Consider the following 20807-nt stretch of genomic DNA (forward strand, 5'->3'; position numbering starts at 1 on the left):
TTCCAACCATATGTTTGAGCACAGTTCTGGTACATTCTTTTCTGAGAACGGGAAAGAAAACCCTGTTTTAAGAACGGAGTGGTCATGCCTTTAGAATGTTGAAAATTCCTGGCAATTAGGATATGGAAAAGCAAAAACTTTATGATACTTGCAAAAGGCTAATTATACCATCTAAATGAATTAAGGTTAAATTGTATAGATAGATGATAGATAGATAGATAGATAGATAGATAGATAGATAGAGATAGAGATAGATATATAGAGACTATAATTGGATAGACTATTATCTATCTATCTATCTATCTATCTATCTATCTATCTATCTATCTATCTATCATCTATCTATCTATCCATCCATCTATCCTCTATCTATCTTATCTATCCATCCATCCATCCATCCATCCATCTATCCATCCATCTATCCATCTATCCATCTATCTATCTATCTATCTGTCTGTCTGTCTGTCTGTCTGTCTGTCTATCTATCTATCTATCTATCTATCTATCTATCTATCTATCTATCTATCTATCTACCTTTCATCTATCTATCTATCTTAATAAGCTGGTTTTGCAGAACAAAGATATGGACATTTAATTATCCATATTTTATCTGTACATATTTATTTATTTATTTATTTATTAATCAAATTTCTATACCGCCCTACTCCCGAAGGACTCAGGGTGGTGAACAGCCAAGATAAAATACAGACAATACAAATATTAAAAATCCCTTAAAATTATTAAATATTTCGGCCGAAACACAGATTAAAACACCCAATTTATAAAATCACGAATTAAAAAATTTAAAATTTAAGAATTTAAAAGAGGGGAGTTAGGCCAGGCCAGCTTGCTGAAATAGAAAGGTTTTGAGAGCACGGCGAAACGTGCGCAGGTCCGGGATCTTCCGTATCTCTGGGGGGAGCTCGTTCCAGATGGTAGGTGCCCCCACAGAGAAGGCTCTCCCCCTGGGGGCCGCCAGTCGACACTGTTTGGCCGACGGCACCCTGAGGAGCCCCTCTCTATGGGAGCGTACTGGTCGGTGAGAGGCTATTGGTAGCAGAAGGCGGTCTCGTAGATACCCCGGTCTGATGCCATGGAGCGCTCTAAAGGTGGTGACCAAAACCTTGAAGCGCACCCGGAAGACCACCGGGAGCCAGTGCAGCTCGCGCAGGAGGGGGGTCACATGGGAGCGCCACGTCGCTCCCATAACCACCCGCGCGGCCGCATTCTGGACCAGCTGGAGCCTCCGGGTGCTCCTCAAGGGGAGCCCCATGTAGAGAGCATTGCAGTAGTCCAAGCGGGAAGTAACAAGAGCATGAGTGACTGTATTTAACGAGTCCCGATCCAGAAAGGGACGCAACTGGCGAATCAGGCGGACCTGATAAAAAGTCCCCCTGGCCACGGCCGTCATATGCTCTTCTAAAGACAGCCGTGAGTCCAGGAGGACACCCAAGTTGCGAACCCTCTCCGTGGGGGCCAATGACTCGCCCCCAATAGTCAGTGATGGCGCCAACTGACTATATCGGGATGTCGGAAACCACAGCCACTCGGTCTTGGATGGGTTGAGCCTGAGTCTGTTTATTTATTTATATTTATTTATTTAGTCATTAAATTTTTATGCTGTCCATCTCCTCTACAAGGTGACCCTCTGCCTCACCTGCGCTTTGCCATCCAATTAAAATTTTAAAATATTTTTTCTTGGTATTGAATTGATTTACATGTAGAATTTCCTCAGCATTCATGGATTATGAGTCCAAGTGGTCAGTTTTATGTGTGAATAGTCCAACCTAGACTGAATAGTCCAGGATAAAGGAGTAAGGAAAGGAAAGACAACACTGGGTTTAATTTAAATGAATGGGACACTGCTAATTTGCATAATTCCCATACAGTTATTGTATGTCTATCAATTCAGTTATTCTCTTTGGAGAAGCACAAAGGTTCACATCTCCAAATTTGCAAATTAATTACAATTAAAAGTAAAAAAATCTGGTTGGTTCACCAGATTAGGGTTGTATTGTATCAAAGATTAATACAGGGCAGTCAACCTCATGCTGATTCAGGAATTCTGGGAGTTGAAGTCCACAGGTCATAAAGTCATAGTTGCCCACACCTTCTCCAGATGTTGGACTACAGGTCCGATAGCAGCTGGAAAACCCAAGCACTATAGTGAAATGTATCTGGAAGTTGCCTCTTTGGAGGCGGCTGATATATAGAACCCGGAGAAGGTAACTACAGCTTGTTCTCATTGGATGTTGTTGAAATTCCTGTGTGGTCTGCCTCCTTTAACATTTTTCAGATGCTACAAAAGAAGCCTTTTCCTCCAAAGCTAGTAACAAAATCAATGGGAACATTGGAGCCGTTTTTCATTTTGTAATTCTTGGGACATTGTCCCTTGAAGGTTTGTTCAAACAACATTTTTGACATGTCTAAAACGTTATTTCTTGGCATTTCCACATCCGGAGGCCAAAGCATTTTGGCACAGGCAAGTTGGCAAAGTGAATTTTAACCAGACAAGTCAACATTTGGGGGGGGGGAGAAGGAATGTGAATTACATCCATAAAGTCTTCATATCCTTTTTTCCCCAATGTCTGTTTTATTGCGAAGGTTAAAACCCCAGAACCCAAAACAGAGTTGGACCCTTAACCAGGGGCATCTATTTTTTGGGGGGAAATGCTTTAAGAATCCTAAATGCTTGTTGTTTTCTTTAGGTCTGACATCAGTTTTAGGACTGGGCCTCATCTCCCCCAATTCTGCCTTTACCCAAATGGTGACAACTTTTGGTCTTGCTGGAATTGTGGGCTACCACACCGTTTGGGGTGTTACACCTGCTCTTCATTCACCTCTGATGTCAGTGACCAATGCAATTTCTGGTACGTCCAACCTTTGCTTTGCTAGTTTTCTGTTTTAATACTTGGTGCAATAATGATCCTAGGTGAGCTTTGTGAATAAAATGAAAACCAAGTTCCTTTCCCCTTAAAGATCTATCAGCCAAGAAGGGCCACTTATCCATATCTTTCTTCTTGAATTTGGCAATTTTCTAGCTGCAGTGAGTTCTCTGCCATTGAATGTAGGTTGCTTGAAGGTAGCCCTTATGTTCCAACATCAATAAGTTTCTTTACATTACCAAGTCTTTGAAGGACATTTCAGGGCATCTCACAATTGAGTTTGCTTCATCCTTGTGAGAGTTGTTGATAGTTAAAGATTTTGACGATTATTTTTCTGTCCATGTTGACTCACGCAATCCCACCATGATTTTAGTGATTGAAAAAAACAGCGAAAATTTACCATAACCAGTATAAATTGGGCCATGTTACCATTTTCATAAAACCTAGAGTTCTCAGACTTAGTTAATAATTACACTTTGTAATAATTGATAAGGGAAGTTGCTTGATTTTGCCTTAGTTGTTATAGTTTGCAAACCTGGCTTAGATTTTTAGAAGTTGTGTAAACAATTATGGTTTATTCAATAAATCCTGATTAACCAAAGACATGGCTTAGCATAAAAAGAGCCTTGGTAGTACAGTGGTTTAATGCACCCTGTTATTAACACAGCTGCCTGCAATTTCTGCAGGTTCGAATCTTACCAGGCTCAAGGTTGACTCAGCCTTCCATCCTTTCTAAGGTAGGTTAAATGAGGACCCAGTTTGTGGGGGCAATAAGCTGACTTTGTATAAATATACAAAAGTATGAAGGCTATTGCTTAACGCACTGTAAGCCGCCCTGAGTCTTTGGAGAAGGGCGGCATATAAATCAAATTAAAAAAAAAAAAAGTGTGAAACCAGATTTTGAACTAAACCTAGCAGATGCTGGAAAAATAAAGCTGAAATAACTGTAATGTTGAATGTAAAATATTAACATTAAACATTTCAATATTTAAATATTAAAAGATCAGCGGGCAGGAAAAGAAGTAATATCCTGACTGTGAGAACAATTAATCAGTGGAATGTTAGAAGCTGTGGCTGCTCCATCGCTGGAGGTTTTTAAAAATATTAGACAGCTAATTCTACAGAATGGTATAGGGTAGTGATGGTTGACCTTTTCGGCACGAGCGCGCATGTGCGCTGGCGAATCAGAACCTGGAAGAGAACAGCTGTCCGGTGCGCATGCACATGACGGAACCAGAAGAGCAACTGTCGATGGTGCATGTGCCCACAGAGAGGGCTCTGTGTGCCACCTCGGGCACACGTGCCAGAGGTTCACCATCACGGGTATAGGGTCTCCTGCTTGAGTAGGGGGTTGGACTAGAAGACCTCCAAGTTCCCTTCCAATTCTTTTATTCTGTTACCTGTATTTGAGATTTGCTTCGTTTCTTAAAAAAAAATTCTCCTTGCCAATGCCAAATGTTAGAGATAACAAAGAAGCCTTGATAGTACAGTGGTTTAGTGCACCCTGTTATTAACACAGCTGCCTGTAATTTCTGCTGGTTCGAATCTCTCCAAGGCTCAAGGTTGACTCAGCCTTCCATCCTTTCTAAGGTAGGTAAATTGAGGACCCAGTTTGTGGGGGCAATAAGCTGACTTTGTATAAAATATACAAAAGAATGAAGGCTATTGCTTAACGCATTGTAAGCCGTCCTGAGTCTCCGGAGAAGGGTGGCATATAAATCAAATTAAAAAAAAAAAAAAAGAAGAAGCACTGTGGCTTTAGCATTTTGTGTAGCTTGGGTAGCAACGTTCTTTTCATTGGAATCCAACATTTTCCAACGAAATGCCTCTAGTCAACTAGTTCGGAAGATGAGTTGAGAGCTGTTGACAGTATGAGTAATCAAGCATGTTCAACCACAACAGGAAACATCTGCTATATGACAGAAGGTTTTTGAGCAGGGATTGCAAACTCGTCATCCCTTCACATTGTCACAACAGGTTCTTCAATTTTTGTTTCTCTTAGGACTCACTGCTGTGGGCGGCTTGGTGTTGATGGGAGGATCTTACTTACCTTCCAGTATGCCTCAGACATTAGCTTTACTGGCTGCCTTTGTTTCCTCAGTCAATATTGCAGGTACAAATTCACAAAGTGCATGTCCACTGTGATGGCATAGTTAGTTAGAATGTAATATTGCAGGTGAACTCTGCCCATAGCCAGGTGTACGATCCTGACCGGCTCAAGGTTGACTCAGCCATCCATCCTTCCGAAGTCGGTAAAATGAGGATCCAGATTGTTGGGGGCAATATACTGACTTTATAAACCGCTTAGAGGGGGTCTGTAAAGCACTATGAAGCAGTATATAAGTCCGTTGCTACTGCTATTTAGAATAAATATTTATATTTGCTCTGGCCATGGCTACCCATACTACCATCTCCCTTAGTATCCATGGACATCCTCTTAGGAACCCCACAGGATTGATTTCTAGCCCACATTTGCCAGTTTGGGCTGGTGGTTAAGGCACTAGGCTAGGAGGTGGGAGACTGTGAGTTCTAGTCTTGCTTTAGCCATGAAAACTGATTGAGTGATGTTGGGCCAATCACCAGCAGATGTTGAGTTCTAGTCCCGCCTTTGCCATGAAAGCTGATTGGTGATGTTGGGCCAATCACCAGCAGATGTTGAGTTCTAGTCCCGCCTTTGCCTTGAAAGCCAGCTGGGTGACCTTGTGCCAATCACTCTCTCTTAGTCCAACTCACCTCACATTTGAGGTGTTGATTCATGGTAGTCACCTGGAGTTACTTTGTAAAAATAATAAAGGCAGAATATAAATAAAATTAATTAATTAATTTCCCGGTATAAATTAATTCTTTATTTCATCCTTCTGCTTCATCTTAACCATTTGCATTTCCCCTCCAAACAGGTGGCTTTCTAATTACCCAGAGGATGCTGGATATGTTTAAACGTCCAACAGATCCACCTGAATTCAACTACCTGTATCTTCTCCCCGGAACAGTCTTTGTTGGTGGATATGGTGCATCTCTTCTCGGTGGATACAGTATTGAGCAGGTCAGAAATCTGGGCTGGTTTTTAGGCCCTATTTGTTCAGAACCAAGTTAACAGTTCGATACTGAAGAACAGCTTCTCTGGAGAAAATGCTTCTCAAGATTCGTTAGTACCAGCGACGCATATTTTTCAAGCAATGTCATGAAAAACAACAACACATCATTAGATTCATGTGGTCTCTGAATTGTGTATACAAATGTGCTCAGTTTCTGCTTCCAGCACACAACAAGGAAGAAAAGCAGTCTTCCCTGCCTTGCCCCCAGCCAATAGTTTCACCCTTAATTTCATGCTAGATGCACAAAGGAACAACAACTTGGGCTACTTATGTGACAACATTTATGGTAGGGGAGGCTAGCGAATAACAGAATAACAACAGACCTGGAAAGCACCTTGGAGGTCTTCAAGTCCAACCCCCTACTCAAGCAGGAGACCCTACACCATTTCAGACAAATGGTTGTCCAATCTCTTCTTAAAAACCTCCAATAATGAAGCACCCCACATCTTCTGAAGGCAAGGCGTTCCACCGATTTATGGTTCGGTTGAAATTTCTCCCTGGTTCTAGGTTGCTTCTCTCCTCCTTAGGATCTCACAGAATTCTACTCAATGGGAGGTCACTGGGAGACAAATAGGTGCACTTTCATTCCCCTGTGGGAGAATTGACCATATATATGAATAAGTAGACTTGTTTTATTATTGGCAAAAGAAAGCTCAAGAACGTATTGGTCGGAAACATGTGGAGGAGGCTTTCATTCTGCAGTGGATAGACAATGGCTAAAATGATACTGAGGAGGAGGAGGAGGAGGAGGAGGCGGAGGAGGAGGAGGAGGAGGAGGAGGAGGAGGAGACTTGTTTTATCTTTACACATTCACCCAAGAGTTTTTAGTTCAATATCTAAGGAGGGTGAGGAACAAGACCATTCTGATTTGAGAAAAAGTAGCCCTTGCTAATCAAACCCAAGGAGAAGCACCACATGTTACATATAAATGCTCGGTCGTGCCAGGTTTTCAAAGCATCTTGCTCTGTGCATCAAAACCTTTAAAAAAAAAATCAAAGTAGGAATAAAAAATGGGCTGAGATGATCTCACAGCGCTGGTATTTTCAAAATGCATTTGAACTAGTGGTCTGCAGTTCTTCTGTGCACCGACTGATGGTGAAAACCTTTAAAAAAAAAAACTTGCTGCAGGAGAGGCAGAATAAATCTAGCAAGAATTAAAGTTTTACTAGGTCACTTAAATTTACAGCTAATTACTTCATCTGTAGCTACCCTTTGCCAGGCAGAACGCTGTACAGCAGATAGAGCTAAATGATTTTTCTACTTTACTCACATGCAAGTTATAATGAATGAATGAATGAATGAATGAATGAATGAATAAATAAATAAATAAATAAATAAATAAATAAATAAATAAATAAATAAATAAATAAGTTTCAACTTATTTTCCAAAGCACCAGAGGGCAGGACAAGAAACAAGGGATGGAAACTAATCAAGGAGAGAAGCAACCTGGAATTAAGGAGCAACTTCTTAATAGTGAGAACAATTAACCAGTGAAGTCAGAAGCTGTGATTGCTCCATCACTGGAGGTTTTTAAGAAGAGACTGGACAGCCATTTGTCTGAAATGGTATAGGGTTTCCTGCTCAAGCAAGGGGTTGGACTAGAAGACCTCCAAGGCCCCTTCCAGCTCTATTACTATTACTTTGCATAACATTTTGAAGGTTTACTCAGGAAGATTTTGAACAGCAAAGACGGGGAAAGGCAAGCATGTTTATTTAGAGACAAAGCAAGTATTGAGATACAGTTTGTCCTTGACTTATGACCACAATTGAGCCCAATTGAGTTGTTAAGTGAGTTTTGCCTCATTTTCTTGCCAGTGATTCATGGTGTTTGTTCACATTTATGACTATTGCAGCATTCCCATGGTCACGTGACCACACTTCGGACACTTGGCAACTAGCCATGTATTTATGATAGTTGCAGTATCCAAGGGGCATGTCATTCCCTTTTGCAACCTTCTGACAAGCAAAGTCAATGGGAAAGGCAGATTCACCTTACAAGCGTGGGACAAATTTAACAACTGCAATGATCCACTTAATAACTATGGCAAAAAAAGATCATAAAATGTTGCAAAATCTACTTAACAAATACAAGATAAATTTGGGGCTGAATTGTGATCGTAAGTCGAGGACTACCTGTACTTGCTCATAGTTTGGTGCAGGGAGATAGTGTTGTGACTTGGACGATGAGGAGGTTGGGGAGGAACGTGGGCCAGTTCTGGAATCTGGGGAAGGCTCTGATGGATGCTCTTTATCAGACACAGAGATAGAACCAGGGCTGTCCAACATTTCCCAGCCACCGGAAAGGCAGCTGCCTTTGGAAGCTGATATGAGTGAGGAGGAAGAAGAACAGCTGTAGCCTGTTCCAAATGCACATATGCGCAGAGCAGTTAGGAGAGGAGAACAACGGAGGACAAGGAGTCGACTCGGGAAGCAAAGCACACATGGATGCTGAATGGTCCCTCCCTGGCTGGGGAATAAATAGAAGGAAAAGGGAGTAGTTGTCGTAGGAGACAACAGTTCGTATTTCTGAAGATTTTGGCTCATTGCCTTTCGTGCCACAAAGACTGCTTGCCAGAATTTAATTGCAGCCTTTTGGCTGGAAGCTCAGGGCCTTGCAATTATCGCAAGGAACTGATAAGGTCTCTTACTACAGTTAACTCCTTGAAGGACTATTGCCTGGACTTTTCGGTTGGTGAATGCCATTAATTCACAAGAGGAAAATAAAGAGGGGTTTTTCGTGACAAGGAGTCTCTTGTTTCTGCTAAGGTTGGGTCAGAACAGATAGGATGGCAAGTGAAACCTACATACATGAGGTCAATGCCAACTTTCCCCCTTACATGCTTTGCTTCTCTCCCTCTGCAGATGATGTACCTAGGTTCTGGTCTTTGCTGCGTGGGGGCACTCGCTGGCTTATCTAGTCAAAGCACTTCACGGCTTGGCAACGCCCTTGGGATGATTGGTGTTTCCGCTGGTATTGCAGCTACTTTGGGCAGCTTGAAACCTTCCCCAGAAGTACTGGCCCAGATGTCCACAGCCATGGCCTTGGGAGGCACCATGGGTGAGCTTTTGACAAGTGGTTTTGAAACCCTGTCCTAGGGAAATCTGATATCCCTAGAATCATGATTGGGCACCTTCAGTGAGAAGATAACTCTAATGGCAAAGGTATTCCCCAAACATACCTCTGTAATCATTCCAACAGAATAAAAATTCAGGGAAATGTGTTTTCTAGGATAATGTCCAACTTAGTTTTCACTGGAGAAGCTTAAATAATATCTCACCTGTGAACTCGATTTTGCCATGCAGGTGGATCATAGATGGACCAACTTGTCAAGCAACCACTCACGTTAGAGCAGGGCTGTCAAACTCCCGGCCCGCAGGCCGGATGCATCAGGTGCTGGCCACGCCCATGCCCAGTTTAGCAAAGGAGGAAAAAGTTGTGATACGTCACATGACACCACCGTGACGATGCGAGTTTGACACCCCTGCGTTAAAGGCACCTGTAGGCAAAGGAACCACATTATTGACCCTACCTAGGGGAGGCATAGAAGAGAGGCACAATGACCAACTGGTATCAATTCCCTTCACTGCATCAGCATAATTAATTATCTGTTATGAAATGAATTTGAACCTGATTGCAGTGGAATCTCCAGATACACTGGAGGGAGGCGTTAAGTGGGAGGCAAGTTTAGAATCCTTGCATTGCAGAAAGCAGCATAGGCTTGACTTCCTCCAGAATCCTCAAAGCCCTATCTGATTGTTCCTAAGGGAACGCAGTCAGTCTGGCAAGATTCTTGTAACATAAGTGACTAGTGATAAAAATTTCTGCTTCGGTCTATTCACAAGTGTTTCTGGTTGCTTGCACCTGACACAGATATTTGCAAAAGAGAGTCCTAATAGACATCTACTTAAATATGAGCCAGCAGTGTGTTTGGCTGCAAAAAATGCCAATGCAGTCCTAGGCTGCATTAACAAAGTGATAGAATAAAAGATCACATGAAGTGTTAGTATTGCTTTATAATGCCTTGTTAAATCACACTTGGAATAGTTTTACATCCAGTTTTATTCGCCACGACATAAAAAAGATGTTAAGACTCTGGAAAGAGTGCAGAGAAGAGCAAGAAAGATGATTAGGAGACTGGAGGCTAAAACATATGAAGAACGGTTGCAGGAATTGGGTATGTCAAGTTTAATGAAAAGAAGGAGTAGAGGCAGTGGTGGGTTGCTACCGGTTCACCCCGGATCAGGCAAACCGGTAGTGGTGGGAGGTTCCGGCCACCTGCCTGGACGTCTCTGCGCATGTACAGAAACTTCTGCGCATGTACAGAAGCGTGCGTGTGTGTGAGCGTGCACGTGCCCATGAGTGAACAGGTAGTGACGGGATTTGAATCCCACTACTGAGTAGGGGAGACATGATAGCAGTGTTCCAATATTTGAGGGGCTGCCATAAAGAAGAGGGAGTCAAGCTATTCTCCAAAGCACCTGAGGACAGGACAAGAAGCAATGGGTAGAAAGAGAGAAGCAATTTAGAACTACGGAGAAATTTCCTGACAGTTAGCACAATTAATCAGTGGAACAACTTGCCTCCAGAAGTTGTGGGTGCTCCATCACTGGAGCTTTTTAAGAAGAGATTGGACAACCATTTGTCTGAAATGGTATAGAGTCTCCTGCTTAAGCAGGAAGACCTCCCAAGTCCCTTCCAGCCCTGTTATTCTGTTCTATTAATGGATCCAGGGTGACACTTGACTACACAAAAACTATTCTTTCCAATTTCTTTACAAGATTACTCATGGTGTTTATAAGATGATCTTGATGCCCTGGCATCTAGTACTGCATTTTGGGGTCATAAGTTATGTTTAATTCCAAGAGGTGGAGCTCTCGAGTAAGAAGAAAATAATGAAGCGTACATAGTAAATGTAGGAAACATTTCATCTGGAACCAACCGTGCCAGCTCACTGCTACCATGCAAAGTAGTTTTCATGTCAGTAATGTTTATTCACAAATGTCATGTGGCTTCCTTCTTTTCGATTTCTCTCGGTGCCCTCATTTACGCCAGCAGGATTTGCGAACTAACATGAAACAGAGAAGGGTGCAGGCAAGACGAAGATGAATCTGCTCTACCAAACAGAACCCAAACTCTTGTAAACACGCTCTGAAACGGATTTGTGTGAAATCTTATTTTAGTCCCCCCCATTGGCATCAACAAGTGGAAAATCAGGTTTTCCAGCTTGCTTGCTTATTTATTTATAAAAAAACAATCTACCGCTTTTCATTTTTTTTAAAGCTCTAAGCAATCGGATCCGACGCAAAAGCATAAAAAGCAAGAAGGCTCATGATTTATTTAAATATCTTGGGCAATCTGAGTAAAGCTGGCTTAAAGATTAGCCATCTGGGTAAGCCGTCTAAAATTGAAAAGAGCCTCACCTCTGTTCAGGTGTGTGAGCTATGCGAATAACAACGCGAAGATTTGGGTTAGGGTTTCTTCTTGTTGTGTTTTCTGTACATGTGGGTAATTCTTCCACGTGAAATGGATCACTGGGTCAGTACTGCATTTCCTCCTCAATCAACTCAGCCAAAATAATTGATTCCTTTTAAAGTCATTGCTCATGATTCCAAACCAGGTTCTGACAGGTTCTGGAGAACCGGTAGAGGAAATTTTGAGTAGTTCGGAGAACTGGCAAATACCACCTCTGGCTAGCCCCAGAGTGGGGTGGGACTGGAGCTTTTGCAATATCCTTATTTTGCATATACCAGGGGTATATTCTGAATCAAGGCAAAAACACTGCATTTGAAAACTATCACGTCTCCCCTAGTCCTTCTTTTTATTAAATTAGACATACCCAGTTCCTGCAACCGTTCTTCATATGTTTTAGCCTCCGGTCCCCTAATCATCTTTGTTGCTCTTCTCTGAACTCTTTCTAGAGTCTCCACATCTTTTTTACATCGTGGCGACCAAAACTGGATGCAGGATTCCAAGTGTGGCCTTACCAAGGCATTATAAAGTGGTATTAACACTTCACATGATCTTGATTCTATCCCTCTGTTTATGCAGCCCAGAACTGTGTTGGCTTTTTTGGCAGCTGCTGCACACGGCTGGCTCCTATTTAAATGGTTGTCCACTAGGACTCCAAGATCCCTCTCACAGTTACTACTATTGAGCAAGGTACCACATATACCGTACCTGTGCATTTTGTTTTCCTTGCCTAAATGTAGAACCTTGCTTTTTTCACTGTTGAATTTCATTTTGTTAGATAGCGCCCAATGTACCAGTCATAACTTTTTTTCTTACCCTCAGAAGGGAGAGAACTTAAGGTTCATCGTTTACTGTTTTTCGATACAGGCTCAAGAGAATGAGGAAGCATAAAATCCATTTGTTTTCACCTTGGATCTCAATTGCTTCGTTGTTTTTTTTTTTTTAATTTGATTTATATACCGCCCTTCTCCAGAGACTCAGGGCGGCTTACAATGCATTAAGCAATAGCCTTCATACTTTTGTATATTTTTACAAAGTCAGCTTATTGCCCCCACAATCTGGGTCCTCATTTAACCTACCTTAGAAAGGATGGAAGGCTGAGTCAACCTTGAGCCTTGGTGAGATTCGAACCTGCAGTAATTGCAGGCAGCTATGTTAATAACAGGGTGCATTAAACCACTGTACTACCAAGGCTCTTGTTTTGTAGGTCTCACCATTGCAAAACGTATCGAGATCTCCGACCTCCCACAACTGGTTGCTGCCTTTCACAGCCTGGTTGGTTTGGCCGCCGTTTTGACCTGCATTGCTGAGTACATGATTGAATATCCCCACCTTGATTTACATCCATCCGCCAGTGTTCTCAAAACCGTGGCCTACTTGGGCACTTATATTGGAGGTGTAACGTTCAGTGGTTCTTTGGTAGCCTATGGAAAACTGCAAGGTATGTCCTTCCGTGGTCAGGACACGTGGATTTTTTAAAATATGTCTGCTGAACTCAGCCTAATAGCACCAATGGCTTTTTTAAGTGGTAGGAATGCTATCCATACTGAATTTCCATAAAAGTTGGACATGTTATCAAGAGGGGGTTGGACTAGAACAGGGGTCATCAACCTTTCGGACCTCAGGGACCATTAAATTCATAATTTTAAATCCCGCGGACCACTAATATGATTTTTTTAAAAAAATAAATAGTATTTAAAGTAAAGGTAAAGGATCTCCTCGCACATATGTGCTAGTCATTCCTGACTCTAGGGGCAGTGCTCATCTCTGTTTCAAAACCAAAGAGCCAGCGCTGTCCGAAGACGTCTCCGTGGTCATGTGGCCGGCATGACTCAATGCCAAAGGCGCACAGAACGCTCTTATCTTCCCACCAAAGCTGGTTCCTATTTTTTCTACTTGCATTTTTTACCTGCTTTCGAACTGCTAGGTTGGCAGAAGCTGGGACAAATAACAGGAGCTCACCCCGTTACATGGCACTAGGGATTTGAACTGCTGAACTGCTGACATTTCAGTTGACAAGCTCAGCGTCTTAGCCACTGAGCCATCATGTCATATAGTGGATCAAGTGTTAAAATTAGTTTGGATGATCTAGCCAATCCTAGCCCAGCGCATCCCCAGTACACCACAATGGGTCTCTTCCTGCCCAGCCAAATAAGTCAGTTCTTCATTTCAGTCAGTTGGGACAAGTGAGAGGACATGACACTGATGGAAAGAAATGACCTTCCCCACATTTTCAGCCCACCTTACCCCAAGAGTTAATGAACCATTGACTTCATACATTGCATCTCATTTCTTTCTAGGTGTGTTGAACTCTGCTCCTCTTCTCCTGCCTGGTCGTCATTATTTGAATGCTGGACTGATGGCAGCTTCAGTAGGAGGCATGATTTATTTTATGTTAGACTCCAGCTATACAGGAGGCATGGCCTCCCTTCTTGGAGTTTCTGGGCTCTCCTCAATAATGGTAGGGGTCAAAAAACTTTACTCCCCATTCCTTTAAATTGGGCAGATGAAAAACTGGAGATGAGCTGATGGCTGAGTCAGAACAATTGAGAACAGTGTTAGGCAAGAGCTGCAACCTTTCTGAATAGTAGTAGGCAGCTTGATATCCAAAGTAGAAGTAGGACTATATTGATACTTGCCTTGAAGCTCACCAGACTTTGTAGTTCTTCCTGATTTTATTTCCTTCTTTCTTATAGACTGTTTTAATTAAAAATGGCTGGGAGGCGGGAGATTCTGCATCTTCTTTTATTTCCAAGAATGTGCTTGGGTTTCACATAAACACCATATGCATTCTTAGAAAATAAACATGGCAATGACTTTAGTCTGTTCTACCTGCTTAGAAGCAAAGATAAGTTGGAAGATGGTTGAGAGCAAGTTGATACAAGCTTAGGAAGCAACCATACAAGTCTTCCTTCTGGTTTTCTGTAAAACTATGCCCAGAATATGTGTTGGGCACTCAAAAGAGAGATTACCTGCTGAAGTCTGATCTAGCATGTGTTTGATTTCTTCAGCCTACTGTAGGAAACTCACAGAATAATCTCTTTTGCCAGCTCCAGATCTTAGTTTTACCTAATGAACGCTGCTCATTAGGGAACCAGAGCTGAAAATACCCTCCACATTCAGAAAGAGGGTAGATACTGCTCATAGTTCTGTGTCTGAATATGGCCGATCAGAGTACAGAATTAGCTTTTTTCCTTTTCATTTTAAGGTGAAACTTAATAGCAATAGCACTTAGACTTCTGTATCACTTTCCAGTGCTTTCCAGCCCTCTCTAAGTGGTTTACAGAGTCAGCCTATTGCCCCCAACAATCTGAGTTCTCATTTTACCGACCTCGGAAGGACGGAAGGCTGAGTCAACCTTGAGCCTGGTGAGATTCGAACTACCAAATTCCAGGCAGCCAGCAGTCAGCAGAAGTAGCCTGCAGTACTGCACTCTAACCACTGTGCCACCGCAGTTCTTCAATATATTATTGTATAAACTTATATACATCTGCTCCACCTTTTCTCTTTTGGTGTATCAAAAATCACAGGGAGTGACACTAACGGCAGCCATTGGTGGAGCAGACATGCCTGTGGTGATCACCGTGCTGAATAGCTACTCTGGATGGGCTTTGTGCGCCGAAGGGTTCCTTCTCAACAACAACTTGATGACAATCGTTGGCGCTTTGATTGGCTCTTCTGGAGCTATCCTGTCTTACATCATGTGTGTGGTAAGGTCAGGTCCTCTGTGGTGGGCTCCATTGCGTTTTTTTTCATGGAAACTAGACGTGTTTCTTCAGTGGATCCTGTTTCGTGGATCTCTCACTTTGTAAATCAGAACAGATTTCAGGAGGACCTATTGTGATAGACATATTCCAGCCTTGCCAGATGTTTTATGTGTCCTCCAAGTAGATTGCAACTCTCAAAATTCTTGGGACCCCATTCACACAATTATTGGAATTGCATTTCCATACATGAAAGGCTACCAGGCTGGGGAAGGGTCCTGTAGAAAGTTGGCAGCTCTTGCCGCTCATTTAAAAAGCTTAAAGAATTAACTGTGAACAGGCATTTGCTTCAAAATAGTTCATTTTCTTTATTTCCGTCTCAGCATTATAATGATATACTAAACATTGAAACCATATTTCAGAATGAAGTAGGGTATTAAATTCTGGGATTGCAAGCCATGTTGTGAATTGAAGCTGTCATATACATTACATCCGTGCAGAGTAAAGAATGCTTAGAGTAGTTTCTTGCTTTATATTCATTGGAATCTTTCATTGACTGGAAGCTTTGGGTTAATGTATGGTTTATGGTTGGCCAGGCTATGAATCGCTCTTTACCAAATGTCATTTTGGGTGGATATGGTACGACGTCTACAGCTGGAGGAAAGCCCATGGAAGTGGTTGGAACGCATACAGAAGTTGGGATTGACCAAGCCATTGAAATGATCAAAGAAGCAAACTCGATCATCATTACACCAGGTAAGAGTGAACAATTAACCAAAGACCAAAGATTTCTACATGAGCGACCTAGGCTTTGTTTGGTTTTGACCGTCCTGTGAACCTCAGCAATGGTACTTCTCCAATTCTGGAGAATGTAGACCAGGGAAAATTGGGAAAGGATGGGAATCCTCATATATCTCTTGTTTTGTTATCTTTTAACTCCTGAGGTTCTATTTCAAATGAGTGATTTTATTGTCTTTAACTGCAGATACTGAATCATGTTTTGGGTGGGCCCTGCTTTATTGAGTGAGGTCCAGCATCATTGCCTTCTACGCCAGACCTGTTTTTTCTTAGACTCAGATTAAAACCTTTCATTGTGGTGGAACTGTGATGGCAATTCACATGTTTTGAGTGAACCTCAGTAGAACCCTGATCTGGTCTACTTTTTAGGACTCACATGTCAATCTTGTGAGTTAGTCCACACCTAGAAGTACTATCTCTACCTTAATTGTAAGGTTACACTAACAGACTCTTGAAAGTCTGAAAGTGCATCTCTCTATCCTCATTTTTACAGTCCTAGAAACTAGAAAGAGTCCTTTCTGAGATGTTTGCTACAGGATCAACTGCTTCATATTGTTGCTTAGTCCGTGGCTGTTCCTTCTGTCTCCCAAGGCCATTCTCATATACCATTACATCACATCGTCTTGCAACTAAGTCTGTGTCTCCTCTCCCTTCTTCCTATCCCCTGTGGAGTAAATAACTGATGACGGGACTATGTCTAGTTAATGAAAAGAAGGACTAGGGGTAACAAAATAGCAGTGTTCCAATATTTGAGGGGCTGCCACAAAGGAGCGGGGGAAATCAAGCTATTCTCCAAAGCACCTGAAAGCAGGACAAGAAGCAAGGGATGGAAACTAATCAAGGAGAAGACCAACCTAGGACTAAGGAGAAACTTCCAGACAGTTAGAACAATTAATTAGTAGAACCACTTGCCTCCAGAAGTTCTGAATGTTCCAACACTGGAATTTTTAAAGAAGAGATTGGACAACCATTTTTCTGAAATGATGTAGGGTTTCCTGCCTGAGCAAGGGGTTAGAACTAGAAGACCTCCAAGGTCCTTCCAGCTCTATTATTCTGTTATTCTGTCTGGTCTGATGCTCTTCGTAACACTTCCCTAGTCTTAATGCATGTTTCTTCTGCATTCAGTGTTCCCCTAAGAAGCCTCTGGATTCACTCTCCATGTTCTGATTGAGTTTTTCCATCCCTCACTTTAGGTTGGGGTTTGTGTGCAGCTAAAGCTCAGTACCCCATTGCTGATATGGTAAAAATGCTGAATGAACAAGGAAAGAAAGTCAGGCAAGTAAACCCCAATGTCCATATATGCCAGTGATGAAATGTAAAATTTGTTACTACCGGTTCTGTGGGCGTGGCTTGGTGGGGTGGTGGTAATGTGACTGGGTGGGTGTGGCCAACTTTTTTTTTTTACCTTTAAAAGCATTTTTTCTACAACTGAAGAGGTTGTAAAAAAGTGCTTTTAAAAGGCTCTGACGATCCTAGCTGAGTTGCCTGATCGTCAGAGGCTTTTTTTTTCTTTTAAAAGCATTTTTTCTACAACCTCTTCGGCCGAAGAGGTTGTAAAAAAAATGTTTTTAAAACGCTCTGACGATCCTAGCTGAGCCGCACGATCATCAGAGGCTTTTTTTTTTTTTTTTACTTTTAAAAGCATTTTTTTTGCCGAAGAGATTGTAGAAAAAATGCTTTTAAAAGTTAAAAAAAAAAAGCCTCTGATGATTGCACAGCTCAGCTGGGCATGGGAGGGGGGCAGGGATTTTTGCTACTGGTTCTCCGAACCACCCGCCGCCATCGCTACCGGATCGGGCAACCCAGTCCGAACCAGGAGCATTTCACCCCTGATATATGCAGGGATGTTTCAGTGGTATAGTTGTTTAATTGAAGGTTTGAAACTGTTTTGGGCCTTTCTTCTGTGGTATGCAAATAGAATAAATAAATAAAAATTAATCTTCCCTTTGTGTTGCATGGGATTACAGCAGGCATCTTAGTGCCAGCATTCTAAAATGAGAAGGTTTTCCAAAAAATGTTCAACTTGTTGAACCATTTTGTCTTGAAAGACATAATGATGTATAGTTTTTATTGTTAATCATAGATGGCAGGGGCTATAGCCAAGATGCTATATGTGGTGCTCAAATTATTATTAAATTTATGTCTTATATTTTCACTGTTTTTAACAATGCCACATCCTAGAAATCCAAACAAAACTTGTCTTTAATTAAAAAAACAAAAAACAAAAACACAATGGCAGTTGTATAGATTTAATGGGGGGGGATACTGATTTTGACTTGAAACTTTATGAGGAAAGTTAGGTGCTCTCTAAATCATGCTGCTTTTCTCCTACTTTTTTGGGGGGTGCTTTTGAGTCAATGTTGACTCCTGGTGAATGCCTGGATAAATCTCTGCAGCTTTCTTGGCAAAAGTTTGGAGAGTGACCAGTCCAAAGTCACCCAGGAGGTTTTGTGCCTAAGGCAGGACTAGAATTCACTGTCTCCTGGTTTCTAGCCTAATGCCTTAACCACTACACCAAATTAGCTATCTTTCTCCTGCTTAGAGGAGAGAAGAAGTAATATCTCTCCCCTTTCTATGAACCTTGTTCAGCATTTCTTCCTATTTTTGGGGTTGCAGGTTTGGCATCCATCCCGTTGCAGGCCGAATGCCAGGCCAGCTGAATGTCCTCCTGGCAGAAGCTGGTGTGCCATATGATGTTGTCTTGGAAATGGATGAAATTAATGAAGATTTTCCAGGTAGGGGATAAGGGTTGAATGAGCAGAATGAAAATCGAACAAAACTATGGCTTAGTGTTTGCATTGCATTGCAACCACCCGAGAACATTGTTTTTTACCTGCTTTCGGAGTTAGGCTGAAGAATGATGAAGCGGTCGTCAGCAAATGATGACTTTGATACATGGAAATGAAGGAGTGGATATGGTGTTTTCTTCAGGTTGCAAAATAGCAATAGCACTTAGATTTATATACTGCTTCATAGTGCTTTACAGCCCTCTCTAAATGGTTTACAGAGTCAGCATATTGCCCAACAATCTGGGTCCTCATTTTACTGACCTTGGAAGGATGGAAGGCTGAGTCAACCCTGAACCCATCAGGATCGAACTCCTGGCAGTGAGCAGAATTAGCCTGCAATACTGCATTCTAACCATTGTGCCACCAGGGCTCAGTGTCCTTAACTGAATCTGTAGCTCCAGTAATTGTGAAACTGATGTTGCTATATGACAAATTATGCTTTCCTCTTGCCGTTTACTTCTCCCCTATAATTATCTCCTAGGCAATCTGCACCTCACTTGCTCTTAGTCCCCCCTGTAAGCTACTGTACTGGCATACTAATAACCCTACACTGGAAATTGGCACCTACTGTAGGAATTCCTTCCAGCTTGAACCAGTTGCACACCTGAAGCAATCTCCTGAATGGGTGCCTGAAAAAGTCCTCTGAGATTGACAGTTGGCCACATTACGTTGGATGCTAGAAGCACTTCAGTTCCAAAGCCTGTTTTCTCATCTGACTTCAGAGGTGGTCTGTTTTCTCAGGCAGTCCATCAGAAGGCGAGGCAATTGTCTTTGACATCTCTTTGGGAGGTCAAGTTTTATGGCTCAGTAAGGGACTCATGACGGTCCTGGACCAAAAATAAATTCTCAAATTAGCATCGCAGCGATGAATTCAACAGCTTAGGCTTGTCAGGCTAATATGCCAGCATGGAATCACTCCAAACTACGAGAGCAGCTGAATTCAGATGGAACAGATTCATGCAAATTTCAAGCAGGCTCTGTATACCAAGCATACATACAAGCATAAACAGAACCTATAAAAGAGAGAGAGAGAGAGAGAAAATGGAAAGGGACTGGTGCTTTACATGCGAAGAGGATTTTCTAGGTGTTGGCTTAATATTCACTTTAGTCAATATAAGATTGAGGATATCCACAGTGGGAATCCCCACTCAATCTTAAACCCAGGTGTTTTATTCAGCCTAGTCTAGGTTGCTGTGAAGATAATATGAAGTGGGATAACTTGGTCACTTTGGGGAAGAGATAAGTTAGGTCACAAATGAGGATCAGAAAGTGAAGAATGATATTATTTGGTTTGTTCTGAACCTTATTTTGCTTTTGAGCTATGTAGCCTGGTCCAAATAATATCATCCCTCACTTTCTGATCCTCATTTGTGACCTAACTTATCTCTTCCCCAAAGTGACCAAGTTATCCCACTTCATATTATCTTCACAGCAGCCTAGACTAGGCTGAATAAATTCGGTATATTTTGGGTATCTTGTATCTGGTTTCATGTGTAGATTATTTTGCATAGATCTTGTTTTAGAAGCCTTTTCATGAAAAGGGGAAAACTATTCACAAGCCACAATTTCTGCAGAGAAATAGTAATGTAAGCAACATGGAGAGGACACTGAGTACCAGTTAGCTGGCTCACTATACTAAAGAATCTTTTCCAGCTTTCTTTTACAGTCTCAGAAATAACATTAGAGCTTCCCCAATTTAGGTGTATTTTTTAAAAATTGCAATTATGGCACCCTTGGATTTTGAAGCTTTTCATATCAAAAGGTCTTTCTTCTTACTTTCAGATACAGATTTGACATTGGTCATTGGTGCCAACGATACCGTGAACTCTGCAGCACAGGAAGATCCCAACTCCATTATAGCCGGCATGCCTGTATTGGAAGTTTGGAAATCTAAACAAGTAAGCGACAACAAGAAACTGAGAGGGCAGGGTTGTGATTGTTTCTTCATTAGAGGAAAATAATACGTAACACACAATGTAAAAAGAAAGGGGTCTTTGTCCCAATACGAAAACGTTGCCTTCGTTGCAGTGCAGGCTATTATTATACTTCTTTTGATGTCATCAAA

At 41.9% G+C, this 20807-nt stretch overlaps 1 protein-coding gene across 1 annotated transcript in view; it reads left to right on the forward strand.

The window, feature by feature from the left end:
- LOC139324057 (NAD(P) transhydrogenase, mitochondrial-like) overlaps positions 1–20807 on the forward strand; it is a 48765-nt gene that overhangs the window by 26136 nt on the left and 1822 nt on the right. The window contains exons 11-21 of the mRNA XM_070953696.1: positions 2709–2870; positions 4888–4998; positions 5783–5928; positions 8844–9039; positions 12659–12892; positions 13752–13912; positions 14982–15161; positions 15752–15911; positions 17147–17228; positions 18570–18688; positions 20525–20640. Of these exons, the coding sequence (XP_070809797.1) occupies positions 2709–2870; positions 4888–4998; positions 5783–5928; positions 8844–9039; positions 12659–12892; positions 13752–13912; positions 14982–15161; positions 15752–15911; positions 17147–17228; positions 18570–18688; positions 20525–20640 (1667 nt within the window). The remainder of the gene's footprint in view (positions 1–2708; positions 2871–4887; positions 4999–5782; positions 5929–8843; positions 9040–12658; positions 12893–13751; positions 13913–14981; positions 15162–15751; positions 15912–17146; positions 17229–18569; positions 18689–20524; positions 20641–20807) is intronic.

Source organism: Pituophis catenifer, unplaced genomic scaffold (assembly GCF_029215685.1).
Source record: "Pituophis catenifer annectens isolate HBS135680 unplaced genomic scaffold, rPitCat1.0.hap2 SCAF_14, whole genome shotgun sequence".
In the NCBI taxonomy this organism is placed as follows: domain Eukaryota; kingdom Metazoa; phylum Chordata; class Lepidosauria; order Squamata; family Colubridae; genus Pituophis; species Pituophis catenifer.